The sequence below is a fragment of the Ictalurus furcatus genome, chromosome 23, assembly GCF_023375685.1.
Source record: "Ictalurus furcatus strain D&B chromosome 23, Billie_1.0, whole genome shotgun sequence".
Classification (NCBI taxonomy): Eukaryota; Metazoa; Chordata; class Actinopteri; order Siluriformes; family Ictaluridae; genus Ictalurus; species Ictalurus furcatus.
The window spans coordinates 15096837-15111581 of NC_071277.1; the positions used below are offsets into that span (position 1 = coordinate 15096837).

Consider the following 14745-nt stretch of genomic DNA (forward strand, 5'->3'; position numbering starts at 1 on the left):
TCCACCGACATTGCTAGGATTGTCTCGTTTGTAGTATTCGAATGTCTGGCAATGCAATAGGTTTGGAAGGAGTACAAAAGAGATACGCTGGTATATTTTTTTTTTGTAAGATAAGAACTAGAGAATATGATTGTATCACTTTTGGTGGTATGAGTTTTTCCTCAAATGTGTTTTGCTGCAAACACTGAGGAAAAACCACCAGAAAACCAACGGAACCTGGATTCAAACTGCCACTCCGTCTAGTGATGCAAGAATCCATGTGATCTATTTTGACCAATCACAGAATGGTGGATGTCCCAGAATTGGCGTTTAGCGGTTTTCTTTTCAGGTTATCCCAAACCAAGTTGATCTTAATGAACTGCTGCTTTAAGTCTTTTTCATTTAGTATACCACCAGCTTTTCTATTATCTAAGTATTCACAGCCACTGCTTTTTTTTTATTTTTTTTATTTGCCAAAACATTTCTTAGACTTTTCATAAGACATTATCTGGAATATTGACACTATGTTTTGGCATTCATAATGTTATGGTTACTGATTTCATCCCTAAGCTAACAATGCTCCTGAATTTATGACGTTATAATGACTCCGATATTGACTTAAGGTTCACTTGCTGTCCCGCTGAAATTTGAACCCAGATCTGCCTGTGCCTGTTGATGTGCATGTTGTCTCTACATATTTGTGTGATGTATGTGTGTATGTGCATGTTTGTCACTTGTGAGTTTCATTTGTGTGTGTTGTGCTTGTGCTCCTGCAGTGTGCTGTCTAATCCCTCCAGAATGTACAGTTGTTCTATAGCAGTACTACCAAGTTCTCTATATGGGCCCGTTTTGAGGATAAGGCTTTGTGTATATTTAGCATTGAAGCGCTTCCTTGTTTCTTCTAGGCAAAGGTATCTGTGCTTTATTGACTGGAAGTGGCTTTTGTAGTGGTTTTATAATGGGAAGTTAGGGACGTGGAGTAGCTTGAGCAAGAACATTAGCTGCACTACAGGACCGAACGCCAACAGTACATCTTTTATTTTATTTTAAAAATATATTTTACTTAATTTGCCAACAACTAACATGTTTATTAAAAGATCTAATTTAGTAACGTTTACCCAACAAAATTTTTTATATTCTTTTACAGACTATTACAATATGTTGAAATTATTTGCCATCTTGTTTCTTGATAACGTTATGTTGAGTATTATGCATTTTCTAATAACTGCTTTAGTACTCATATGCTACAGCAATTTGCTAACCCTAACATTTGTAACATGGAACATCAGCGAAACAGTTTGGTCTTGCCAATTCCCACCCCGTTTCATATGACAGCTACCAACCGGGGAGGATTGGTACAAACATGTACTTCCACCAAGACATATAAAGCCAACCTCCACATCTGTTCGAATTGGTGCTCATGCTGTGTCTCAGGGCAGGTAACACACTCGAAGGAAATTGCTGTCTGTCCTCTTCCACATACATGAGCTCACACTCGCCCATGATTGGCTAGTGTCACTGTGATTGACTGGGGAGAATTTATACTATAGAAGTGCTAACATATTATAACAAGCACTATGGTCAAAGCTGTGCTGTTCTAGATAATTGCTCAATAACTTATGAATAATTTGTATATCAAATTAAGCACTTTCTAAACTTACAGCCAGTCACCATAGAGTAACTCGGGGATGACGTCATTTTTTCATGCCAAAAACCGGAATCGAGTTAGCATTTTAGCGATTCGGTTCCATCGTCCCGAAGTCAATGGGTTGTTTGAATGGGATTTTGGTTAAAAGCCTGAAATAAGTTCTGTGGTGAACACAAGCTAAAAATATTTTCACGTTTTATTCTATGACATAAAATACACCAGTAATACCCCACTCATGAGGTTTTTATTTTTAAAGCTTTTATGTGTATTGAAAAAGGCGATTGTTAGCAAGTTGCTAAATGGGACTACAGAGGTTGTCAGGGACATTAAACGTCATTACGCCGAACAGGAAAAAACTTTGCAGATAAACTAGTTCGGGAATGCTGTGCATAATTCCCCAAAAACAGTGGATGAAGATTCATCCACAGACTTAATCCGTATTATGGAAAATGTTTTAAATCAAGTTTGGAAAAGTAATTGGAAGCTTGGTAATGGTGAAATCGTGTGACCGTGGTGTAGTTCGTTTATAGCATACAGTTAGCTTTTATTTCTGCTGATTGTATTTAGGCTTCAAACTTCATAAAAGTTGTGTTTATTTGTGAAAATTATCTTAATGGACAAAACGTGTTAGTATTGTAAACTTTTGTTAATCGGAGCTTTTTTTTTTTTTGCAATAATCCAAAAGCCTGTGGGAAAATCCTATTGGGATTTTGTCGAGGGAACCGGTGTGATGCTAACTTCCGGGTTCCGGTACAAAGTGACGTCGTCCCTGCCCCACTCTATTGGATGATTTGGCTGCATCTCTCCTCCTGTAAACACTGTTATTGCCTTTTCTGCATAGGCCTGAATTGTTTTCTTTTAGTTGCATATTGTTTTATTTGATTGCGTATTATAATTTGGTTGATGGCATTTTTATTTTTACTTATCCTATTATTTGGGTTCAATTTTATTTATATTTTGCTTCTACAAGATGATGCACTCTAAGGACCAGTCTAATTTGATGCACCGATTTGTACATTAGCAGGAATGTAGCACAACATGGAGGTGAAAGCAGCGGTCTGTTTATTTAAATGTGAAAGTGCAGTAAAAATATGTTGCCCCTAAAATCAATGCATAATTGTGACCTCAATATTGATCAAAATAATCATGATTATCGTTTTGGCCATAATCGTGCAGCCCTACTTCAGATGTTATAAACGTATAGATTTCCCGGGTTCCACAGCAAGGAAAGTGTCATATGAGCGACTCCACCTCATTTCACCCAGAACAGCTGAGGAGCCACAATTGTGGAATTGACCCCAGTTCAGATCGCACTTCATCACATCAAATATTCAACAGGTGCCTGGGCGTGCGTCGGTGACGGCAACAAGGAGCAAGTGAAGGAGAGCGGGGCATTTGTAAAGAAGAAAAAAAGAGAGTTTATAAGAGCAGAAAATGCCATCACACTGAAAACGGTGTACATCTTGCCTCCAGTAATGTAAGTCAGGCGATCGAGTGTAGAGTAACAATGGCGGAGATGCATGACGAGATGACGACAGAAGTTGGATGACACAGCGATCGTGGCCACTGTTTCTGACCTTTGCCACCAGCCTTCAGAATGTTCAAGAAGAAAGGGATGCTCAAGGTACCACTCTAGGACCATTAGGATTTCACTTTTTAGTGTCATTTAAATGTTAGTGGATTGGTAGTGAATAGTGTTCGTTTACTATTCTTGAATACTGAATAATATTAGTGATGTTTGATTTAGTATTGTGAAAGTTGTGAATTATTATCGCACATGATTATCCCGGGAGAAATCTCTAGGTGGTTAAAAAGCTCGAAAATTCTTAATCAGGTGTGTAGTGTAGTGTAGTGTAGTATTAGAAATACCTTTCAGACATGAAGCATATTTCACATCATTCTTGTGCTTTTGGGATGTAGGTTAAATGCTGCTTGTCTTCTTGAAGGTGGTATAATTCTATCTTGTGCATTTTATATGGAAAATAGTGCGTTAACAGATGTGATCTGGCACATAAATATATGCTAATCATAGCGCTCCGGTCTGCAGTACAGTTAGTGTCTTGTTTTTGTGGAATTTTAACTCCATGAAACCTGTAGCAGCTGTTTAGTGAAGACACATTCCAGTAATCCACTGTGCCACAAAGCCTGACTGAGAAACCCGAGCTAGCCACAGCGAACGGGTGTGGGGTTACTGCATGTACTGCAGGATGCCAGCTTACACTGCGTCCTGGCACGCTGGTAAAAATGGCTTTGTAATTTTTACAATTTGGACCAATAACCATAGAAGTGTTGTCGGTAGTGATCTCCACCATCATTATGCTATAAAAACTGCAGAAGCTCAGCTTGTACGTTAAGACCCAGGAGAACCCTGACCGTTTGCAACCATACTAACTAGTCAATATTAGATGTTTGCCTCAGAGCGATATTTGAATTGGTGTATTGATAACAGATACTCTGGGGTGTACAAATGCCCGTCAGACAAGTGGAAAACCCAGTGTGCTGCCCAGTCCCGTGTTTTGGTTGCGTTTGGAGAACATAATTGGGTTTGGGAGATTGATCTCGAGAGCTTTGGCACAGTACGACTCAACTCAGCTTCTGTGTTCTCCACAACAGTACCCAGGTATTCAGTTTATTGGAGCATGGCAGATTGTTTGGCGTAAGCCATTCTCTGCTCGCTGCACGTTTACATACCACTCTGCCCCCGTCCCATGTGTTTTGGTAAGAGTTGCAGATGGCAGTTGGATTTTATTTTACCCTCTATTCCTGCTCTGGTTGGGCAATGAAGACTGAGAAAAATGTTACTAAGAAGAATGTCCCCTGTTCCAATGCACAGATGTGGGATATTCCAAGCGCATTAACGGGCACCATTTGGCAAAGTGATTCCCGTGAGGCTTGACATGAATAAAGTAAAGTGAATTCGAGAACTGTCATGAGAATGAGTGCTCATCCGACTTTTTGTGTGGTAATGGTGTTAAGTCATTTCAATGTTCATACAGGGCATTGTCCTTTGTGTAGGACTGTAGTGTGTCGTCTTTCTTATTTTGTAATCGTCAGTGCATACTTTGCTCCACTGTGTATGTCTGGTATAATTGTGTATGAACTCCTAACTCCTATATGACTTAATTGCCTTTTTCCCCCCAAGCCGTGAATTCACAAAGACGAATGTAACGCTAGTATTTCTGGACCATTTTATAGATTCTGGTATGTTGCCATGCTGGAATTGATTTCTTGTCTCTCTCCTACTCTTACCTCAGCTGTTGCTAGAGCCATAGCGAACTGGGGATAAATGTGATTATCCTTGCATTATATTTGAGTAGATAATTGCCATTTTTAGACAGAAAAGTATAGCTATGCTTCTTTTATCCAGATGCTTTCAGCCTTTTAAATGTGGTCAGATCTGTTACACTGGGGAATGGAGAGCTGGAAGTGAAATATAGACTATGTTTCGGGATAGATGTTATCCCTACAACCTGCTCTGCTTCCGTATGAGTGAAAATAGCCTGTAATGCAAATTCGGATACAAGCCAGTTCAACTGCTTATGAACGACAAAATTAAAGGTTTCAGCTCTTGCTGAAAAGCCGGTAAGCCGGTTTTGTTGTATTACATGCAACAACAGCTATAATCGGTTTACCTTTGGATGTGTTGAGACGCTTATTTGTGGTTTTCCCTAAAGCATAAACTGGACTAACTAGAACCGGGATGCACTGGCAAATGGTTGATGTACAACGTTATGACATAACTGTACAAAACTGAAGGAGTGGCAGCTGTCTAACTTGCCGTTGCTTAATTGCAATGTGGTTACATGTCACTTTAATCCCTTTTAATGAAAGATGTAAACTTTGTATTGACCATTTCCAAAGGTTTCTCCTTGCCCAGTGCGATGCAGTTGGCTTTGCCGGTAAGTGCGACAGGCATTTTTAACATTTTTTTCCCTTTTCCTGTTATGTCCTCTATTTTAAGGTCAACCAATCAGCTTGCAGATATTACTGGCTTTATATGATTTGCCTTTTACTAATAATTGGACTGTGCTGCTTAAGGCTTAATTTTTCCTGTCAGAAAGTTCCAGTGACTGGACAGAGTTGTAGGGAAACGAAGTGAGCTTGCATAGAGCTGCTGATACCCTGAGGGGAAATAGCCTAGTTTGCACAATACATCCATAAACATGTCAGAAGTTGTTTTCTCCCAAACGGTGGCATGTGGGCGAAACTTCACAACCTCAGACTAGCCACTACAACACCGTTTAGCTTAACCAGTGTTACCAGAACCGGCATGATTGTGCTTTATAAGTCATAATGCAACACTACTGAGGCATTTCCTTTGTCAGGAATAGCGTAATGCTCATCTGTATGAGCTACGCAAGGCACAGTCTAATCCCGTCACCCCAGAGCTGAAAGCACACAGCGTGCGCTGATATCAGACTGAGCAATGTTTGAATCAGCTGCACAAAGTGTGCGTAACGTGGTATGGTGCAACATAGACATGTGCCAATAATGGGTTCTCATGATGTATCACAGTTCTCAAGATGGAAATATTGTCAGCAGACTTTAATGGCACTGACGTTCCTTTGTTTTATATATGGGTGTATTCTAATTCTGCATTACTCTGTAACGGGTGCTTTCACATATGCAGTGTTTAGTCCATTTGAATCGAATCCTGGTGTTTGTTTTTTTTTTTTTCTTTTTCCTTTTCAGTGAAGTTTGTTTAGACTGGTAATTGCACTCGGGTGTGAACCAAAACACCAGGCAAACGTGTATTTTGGGCTGCAGGCGACATTTTTGTCTAGACGCGAGCCGCTAAAATGAGCCTCATGCTGCAGATTGAGTCGAAGGACGAAGCTGTTAGTGCTTTTGGACGAGAAAATATGGTAAAATGAGCCAGTGAGAACCAAATCCAAAAATCTCACAAAACATTCTTACGTGCTCAGATAATTTTACAAAGCAAGAGGGATAAAGGGAGTGGAATAGCTGCCTTTTAAGCTAATGTAGCAGCAAGCCAAACACAAAAAGACAATTCACTGAAGGGGAAAGGACACGGGACGTAACTTTGCTTCTGGTAGCGGTTAATTACTTTTCATGCTTTGTTTTATGACGGTGAACTTGATCTGTGAATTCACAAGCATCAGTCTTCTGAACCAATAGATGCCAAGTAGGTGGGACTATAGTCTCATTGGTCAGCAAAAAAAAACCAAAATGCAGGAGTCACAAATTATTAAGTAGCGCTCGGACGGGACGTTTGTCTCACTGTTTTCTTATTGTCGGTTTGTTTACGTCTGGGGGACAGTTTAGCCGTCTCGTCTACCAACATTCTTCACTCTCCCTCTCTCTGCATGCTAGGATTTTTTTTTATCATCAATGTTGGCACCTTTGATACGGCTTAAACCCCAGCTGATGTCTGTTTCTGCTTGATCAAATGTCCCAGAAGCTGATTTACCCTGTCCTAGCACCTTTCTTGCTGTGATCCAATAGACAATGGCCAAATCTGTGCTACTGTGGCTGACTTGAAATAGAGGAAGTTAAATAGCCCACACTTCCCAGGAGAGCAAATCCAGTTAGAGTGCTGCTAACAATATGGGAGTTGTAGTTTCTCTCTCTCTCTCTCTCTCTCTCTCTCTCTCTCTCAAAAAAAAAAAAAACCCAACAAAGTTTAGGAGAAGTTAATGACTCTGACAATGGTTTAACAAACTGAATTTCTTCATCAGGTTATGTTCAAGGGGAAGTGTGTGTGTGCGTGCACGATTGTGGAGAACTGCTTCCGTACAGCGGCATGCAGTATGAGAGTAAACTTTTCTGTCTGAAATGTCTGATATATCCCTGTGTCCTCTTTTCTCTCGCCAGGCTCGGAGCACAGATAATCTGGACAGTTCTGGGGAGCCCGCCACCCGCTCCGTTGGCACCTCTGCCAACTTAAAGGGGAAGATGAGCAAAAGGTGAGAAGCTGTGGCAGAAATATTTGCTGTTTGCTCCAGGCACAGTTTTTTAAATTGTAAATTGTTACCCGACACATTGAACCTATCAACTGAATCAGAAGCCAAGTTCTCACACATGTTGAAATAAGATACACTTCCAGGCTAAAATATTTTAAAGACCCTACATTTTTTTAAATGTTTGTTGAAATAATAGAATTCTCTATGAAATTTTTTGAAAATCTAACTGAGGATTAGGTATTTAATTAAGTAAATTGAAAAATCTTTATTATTAAATGTTTAGTGACTTCTTATTTTATTGTCTAATTTGTTAATCTAATTGGAAAAATGCCGAAAGCTTGATCACTCTAATTAGACACCTGTAGCACACCACAGATTTATGTATAACAATTAATACTAGTTCCGCCTATGAGGGGCTTTTTTTTTTTTGTTTGTTTGTTTGTTTTTTTTTTTTTTAAATAAATCTAGTGTCTTAACAGTTTTACCTTCCAGATGCCTCTTTAAGAAAGCACTCAGTAGCTTTACTCAGTAGTCGTAATATATAATATCCTAATGATTTGTTACCAATTCAATGCTCATAGGAATAGAGTAAGCCAATTGAGGCTGAATGAAATTTCTATCCGATTGAATGAGGTGGGTAATCCTTTTAATAATTCGTTAAATAGAATAACGTGTGCCTGTGCATTTGAGTCACGATGCATGCCATGTAAGAAAATAGTTTGTGTTGCAGATTTTCATTTATTTCAAATGAGTTGGCTGGACTGTGCGATAGGCATCAAACTAGTCTTCTAAGACAGATGAAGGACAGGAACTGACATGAGTAAAGGTTAGCGTTTAATATTCACAGACACTTGCATGTGGTACAAACGAAAATCTTTATTTTTTGTTATTCCCAAAAATGACCTTTTGAAATTGGTAACATTAGTAGATAAGTAAAGGCAGTAGCCTGTTTATCTGTTTACTAACGGTTAATCAGTCAGTACAGGATTTCGCGGAGTTGTTTTGCGATAGTTGCAGCCAAAAAGGATTGATTTTGCTGCAGTTTTTGAAAAAAAAATTTAGGTAATTTTGCTTTTTTGCAGAAAACTAGTTGAATTGGCAAAATCTCAATTGCAGGAAATTTTTTAGCACGGCCTTGAGCAGTGATGTTTGTTGGTAAATGAGACCTTTTAGCTGCGCGCATGTTCGACGCACGTGATTCGAAGAGGGCTTTGGCCGAATGCACGTTGTGATGTCACATGATGCGTCTTGGCCCAAATCTGCAGTAATTTTGAAAAATTGCACGCTCCTCTGAACGTCCTGGAAGGGACTGGTTAATGTGTGCATTTTTGGGTTATTTTGAACAAGCAGAGCATCTTTATTCCTGAAGGTCAGGCAAATATTAAAAAGCTGAGTAATTTCGCTGCAACTTGACATTTGTGAAGCAACTTTTATTTCACAAACGCTTTTTCTACCTGTTCGTTGTTTAATTGCTCTTGGATGATGAAATAATTTAAAACTCATTAAAAACAGAAGCGACTTGGTTTACGAAGCTGATTTGGAGATCACGCATTAGGCTAAAACTCGTAACTGGGAATTTCAGATGTCCGACTAGGAGAATTCCTACCCTGAAAGTCAGGAAGGTCTCCTCAACGCCAAGTTCAGCGCAGCGCATGATGTCATGCCAACATGGCCGCTCACACTGTCAAAAGTAAATAAAATATCCCTAAAATCCACTAAATTAGTTTTTAGTAGTGTTTCCTTTATCAAGGAACATAGACATTTGACATTGACATATAGCAATTTTTTATTTATTTATTTATTTATTATATAGAGAAAGTAAATACAAACTCATGGCCATTAATGTTGGTTGGCTAGCATGTTGCTAACAACACGCTTTCATGGAGGCGTCCATGGTAGTTTTTTTTTTTTTTGTCGAAATTTGTGTAATTCCGAGTTCAGGCTTCCCACTTATTAGGATCTGAGAGTGACTAGATAAGCCCAGGAGATCAGGTTTCTTTATTTCATTGCTATTTTATATCATTTTTGTTTGTTCTGTATCAATAAAAGTAATTTAAACTGCAATCACCCATAATAAACTCCGGGTGCTGAGTGACTCTGTATGTCCAGGGTTAGTTTCATGCATGCTGAATCCAAAACGATCTCCTCCCCAATGAGCTGCTCTGAATTCTAAAACAGGAAGCATTTTAGTTTCAGTTCCTTTTACAAAACTGAGAGGGATATGCAAATATCACTCACAGCATCATGGTACTGTTCCAGTGTAGTGTGCATGTCGATACTGAAAGGCCTCATGCTAACATGATCGTGCACTTTTGTTTGTTTTTGTTTGTTTGTTTTTTACTAAAGCCGTCTACATAATGTCGCACTATGATATTATGACTATGGCTGCATCCGAAATCACGTACTACCCTATTAACAGTAGGTGAAAAGTAGTACGCCAGAGGGGTGGTGTGTCTGAATTCTCAGTATTCGAGAAATACCCGGATGGCGTACTGCTTCCGGTGAGATAGGCTTAAAAATCAAGCACAAACATTTTGTTTGTCGTGATAGGGTTTCGGCTCGCTATAGACTCTTCCGTGGTTTAAATTATAATACGTCATTAAAATGAACCATGACATCAGAGAGACACTTCCGGGTTGATGGACTATTCGACATAAGATAGTCTAATTTTTTTATTTATTTATTTGTTTGCCACGCTGCTCGAGCCGAATTAAAGCGCCAGTACACCGCTGGAAGATTTAAATGAAGATGAGTTGACAAAGTATATATTGCACAGAAATATATAATTGTAGAGTAGTATATTTCATATCCAGTTAATGTTCATATATAAAAAAGTTTATATTATATATCACCAGTTTGATGTCAGTGAAGAAGTAGAAATGCTTGTGTTTGTGGTGAGTGAATGTGAGACTAACAGGAGTTTTTTTTAGAATTCAGTCAACGTTAATATGAATTAATAACATTCAGTAAGTTCAGAAATCTTACTTTAATCTTCAGAATTTAGATCATGTGTTCATGTTAATGTGAGTAATGTGTTAATGTTTATGAGACCAGTTACTGTGAAACAACTTGTTGAAATGGAGAGAATAAAGTTTTATTTGCGTTTCCTTCAGAAATGTGGAATTAATTATTATTAATTTAAAAGAAGGTATAAAAGGCAGAACTATCGGTTATTGGTATCGGCCGATATCACTCTGAATAATCGGTTATTGTATCGGCTGAGAAATTTAGTATCGGTGCATCTCTGATTATTAGCCTGAGGCCAGCTTGGATTTAACGTGATCTGTTGGTGGAAAAGTCAGGAATATAATGTTTTCTCTCTCCTAAATTGCCAAATTATGATGGTACACATTTAAATAATGAGCTAAATATTTGTAGAGCTGGATCGTGTCTCTGAAACTGTACTGAGGCAGTCTGTGGAATTTATTTGACAGCAAAGTCATAGAGGTTCCTCATGAATTCAGGAGTCCCTAGAGGACGGTGTGCTCAATCGCTCTTTTTACTGACCATTTGTTCTCTGGTTTCGATCTCAGGCTGTCTGTCGTCAAAGGCCACTTCCCAAAGCTCACTGATTGTGCCCACTTTCACTATGACAACGTCAACTTTGGTTCCATTGAGGTAAGCTTTAATACCCTTGAGTTACTAGTAGTCCTCTATATCATGTCAAATTGTCACAGCTCTTTTTTTCTTTTTTCCTTTTTTTTTTCTTTTCCCTTTTCCTCCATAGGTCTGTTTTACTCTCTGTGATTTGTGTGATGGTTTTGTGGGCTGCAGTTAAACTAGTTCTGCTACTTGGTAGAAATTCAGACAGACGATGTGTCATTTAAATTGTCTGTGAGCTAAACTGTTACTTGATGGATCAGTGTAGGATCAGGTTTTTATTGTTTTGTTTTTTTGTGAACGTCAGACATCTGAAAGTTGAATAGTCTGTGCATTCGTCTCATATGTATTCGCCAAGACGCACTCGCCCACACTCGGTAGTTTCTGCTACCACTTCCCTCATGCACCTTGCTGGTGATCTCGTCGCCGTTCTAGCACGAGCGCCAGCTATCTGCCCTTCCTGTTACCCATCATGCCCTTTTTAGGACACAGGTTTGTATGAGTAAGAGAATGTTTTGGTTTTGTGCTGATGAACATCGGCAAGGTCACTGATTGTAACATTACTGACCTGATAATGAGCTCCACCGCAGAAATGGAGCTCCAGAGCTCTATAATACAAGAATAATGCACATACAGGATCATTAATGTTTCATTTTTCCAGTCCATACAGGATTTGGCTGGATTTTTTTTTTTTTTGTGATTGTTGTGGCCAAAAAAATACTTGATTTTGCTGCGAATTTTTTCAAAATTTACGATGCAACTTGCAGAGTTTTTTGTGCTTTTTTTTTTTCCTTCTTTTTTACAAAACTATTGAATTGTCAAAATCGTAATTGCACAAATTATTTTTCACTATCGCAGTGATGTTTGTTGGTAAATGAGACGTTTTCGGTGTACTCCCGTTCGACGCACGTGAATCGAAATCGAGAGCTTTGACCAAATGCACGTTGTGGTGATGTCACATGACGCATCTTGGCCCAAATCTGTGGAAAATCTGCGTTCATTTTGAAAAATTGTAAGCTCCTCTGAATATTGTGCGTTTGCTTTATTTAATAATTTTATTTATTGATTTTTGCGTTCATTTCTGCGATCGCATAATCCCAGAGGGACCGACTCTTCATTTCATACTTCATTTCATCGGACACTTTATTTGGTCAAAACCTTGGGAGAATTTATACATTTCATATTTATTTTTAAGATCTGGTGAGTCTGGTGTACAATTTGTTCACAATATTAGCATCTATCTATTAGCAATTTCTGGTGCATTTAGTTTTATACAGAATAAAATGCACATCGTTTTGCATTGTTTATGATTCAGAAATGATTTTTTTTTTTTTTTTTTTTTTTTTTTTTTTTTTTTTTTTTTTTAAGTAGTCTTGTCAGTCATAATTTTTCTTCATGCAAATCTTGTTCAGAAATATTTTGCGAATCGCATTGAATTGAGGTCGTGAATCCAATATTGTGAATCGAATCGAATCGAATGATTGACCCTAACTATCATCACCTAGACCGTTAACTATCTGAACCGAGTCTCTTCCCTAACTGCAGCTGTGTCGTATAGCACGGTCTTTCACAGTGATGTTTGTTGGTAAATGAGACCTTTTTAGCTGTACTCATATTCGATGCACATGAATCAGAGAGGTCTTTGACCGAATGACATGTCTCGGCCCAAATCTGCAGACAATTTGCAGTAATTTTTGACAAAATGCAAGCTCCTCCGAATATTTCCGAGTTTGCTTGATTTTGTGTTCATGCCTGTGATCGCAAAAGCACGAGATCCTAGAGGGACTGGTATAGCTGTCGTCTCGTCTACTTCTTTGCCGGAGGTCTTGTTAATATGACCTCGAACATCATCAGAACGTAGTACACTGTAAACCCGGATAGTTCATTTAACTCAAAAAATTCGAGGAAACTAATTACCTCAAAATTTGTAAGCTGATAAATCAATTTCCTTAAGCCAAATACACTTAAATATAACAAAAATGTAACTCAAACTTAATTAAGTAAATTAAAATTAAATTAATTAATTAAGTAAAATTAATTTTTGTTATATTTAAGTGTATTTGGCTTAAAGAAAATGATTTATCAACTTAAAAATTTTGAGGTAATCAGTTTCTTCCCTTTTTTGAGTTAAATGAACTATCTGGTTTTACAGAGTGTGTGAGATAAGCTCTTGCTCTTTTTTTTTTTTCTTTTTCTTTTTTTTTTTTCTTTTTTTTTTAGGAAGGAGCTAGCATTATCCGGACTACTTCATGTTTTAAGATCTCGCAAGAATTTCAGTACGAACGTTATTTAGCGTGTTTCAGGGTGCAGTTTATCCTTAACGCTACAGGATGAAAGGTTTTGTTGTTCCCAAACCAGTATTTCAAGCTGCTCCAGAAGAGCGCTTGTAACGTGCACAGCTCCAAATGCACACGTTTACGCAGACGTGTCAGGATCTCTATCCGAATATAGAATATCAGTCTGTACTTTCCCTAAATATACATTATTGAGGTTAAGGTTTTGCATGCCGTTTCCAAGCAACTTTGCAGATCTAAATTTAAGTGTCACGTCTGTAATGCTGGAATTGCTCTTTCGAGTTAGGGTTGGGTATTATTTATTTATTTATTTATTTATTTATTTATTCATTCATTCATTCATTCATTCTATTATTTATTTTATTTAATTTTTTTTAAGGATGCATGAATGCGCGTGTCAAGAAATGTCAGGGCTAGAGGCTTGACGTGGAGAATGTTCAGTGAGGGAGGACTGCGCTGCAATGTAGAGGAGGAACATCTCCAGGGCTGATGCACATTGTGTGTCTGACACACACACACACACACACACACACACACAACATTTGAAAAGGAAGAGCATCAGTCTGTATCTCTCTTTCGCCGCCATTTGGCATAAATGTGCTTTCTTGCTCAGAGGACTGTGTCATGATTTCAGATGTACACTACAGGTCTGTGTGCACCCCTGCGGATACACACACACACACACACACACACACACACACACCAACGTGTAGATGTAATACTCTTTTAATGTTTTTAAAGGTTAATTCCCTTTAACTGAAACCACTCAACCCTCCATAATGTTTTTTTTTCAGTTCCACTAAACGATAATTAAAGCAGAAGAGAACGTTATTCTGTGAATATACAGATTCTGAGGTACTACTCCTAGCTTTACACGAATCCAGCAAGAGAAAGTCAGGGTCTCGGTGTGGAACAGCGAGAGCAGTCGGATTGTAGGCATTTCTGTCATCTTGTCTTTCCTCGTCTTCTCTCTGCACTCTTCATCTATTCTTGTCTCTTCTTTTGTCATTTCCTTTCATCTCTACTTGTCTCGTTTTGTTTCTTCACGTCTCATCTCTTCTTTCTTTTTCTTCTCGTCTGTTCCTGCTCTTTCTCACCTCTTATTGCTTCTTCTGGTCTCATCTATCCTTGCCTTTTCTATCTCTTCTCCTCTTGTTTCTCCGATTTATCAACTTGTCTCATCTCATCTTGCCACTTCTCGTCTATTCTTTTATTTCTTCTCTCTGCTCTTCTTAGCTTTTCTCTACACTTCTCCTCTAGTTTCTTATCTTCTTATCTTGCTTCTTCTCATCTTGTCCCT

At 38.4% G+C, this 14745-nt stretch overlaps 1 protein-coding gene across 8 annotated transcripts in view; it reads left to right on the forward strand.

Annotated features, from left to right (window-relative positions):
- The window catches only part of arhgap33 (Rho GTPase activating protein 33), a 58629-nt gene that overhangs the window by 18908 nt on the left and 24976 nt on the right, over positions 1-14745 (forward strand). For 5 of the 8 annotated variants that reach the window (XM_053611339.1, XM_053611340.1, XM_053611342.1 and 2 more), the window contains exons 3-5: positions 5489-5526; positions 7463-7554; positions 11085-11169. In XM_053611339.1, the coding sequence (XP_053467314.1) occupies positions 5489-5526; positions 7463-7554; positions 11085-11169 (215 nt within the window). The remainder of the gene's footprint in view (positions 1-5488; positions 5527-7462; positions 7555-11084; positions 11170-14745) is intronic. The other 3 variants (XM_053611341.1, XM_053611347.1, XM_053611345.1) reach the window with 1 other exon arrangement.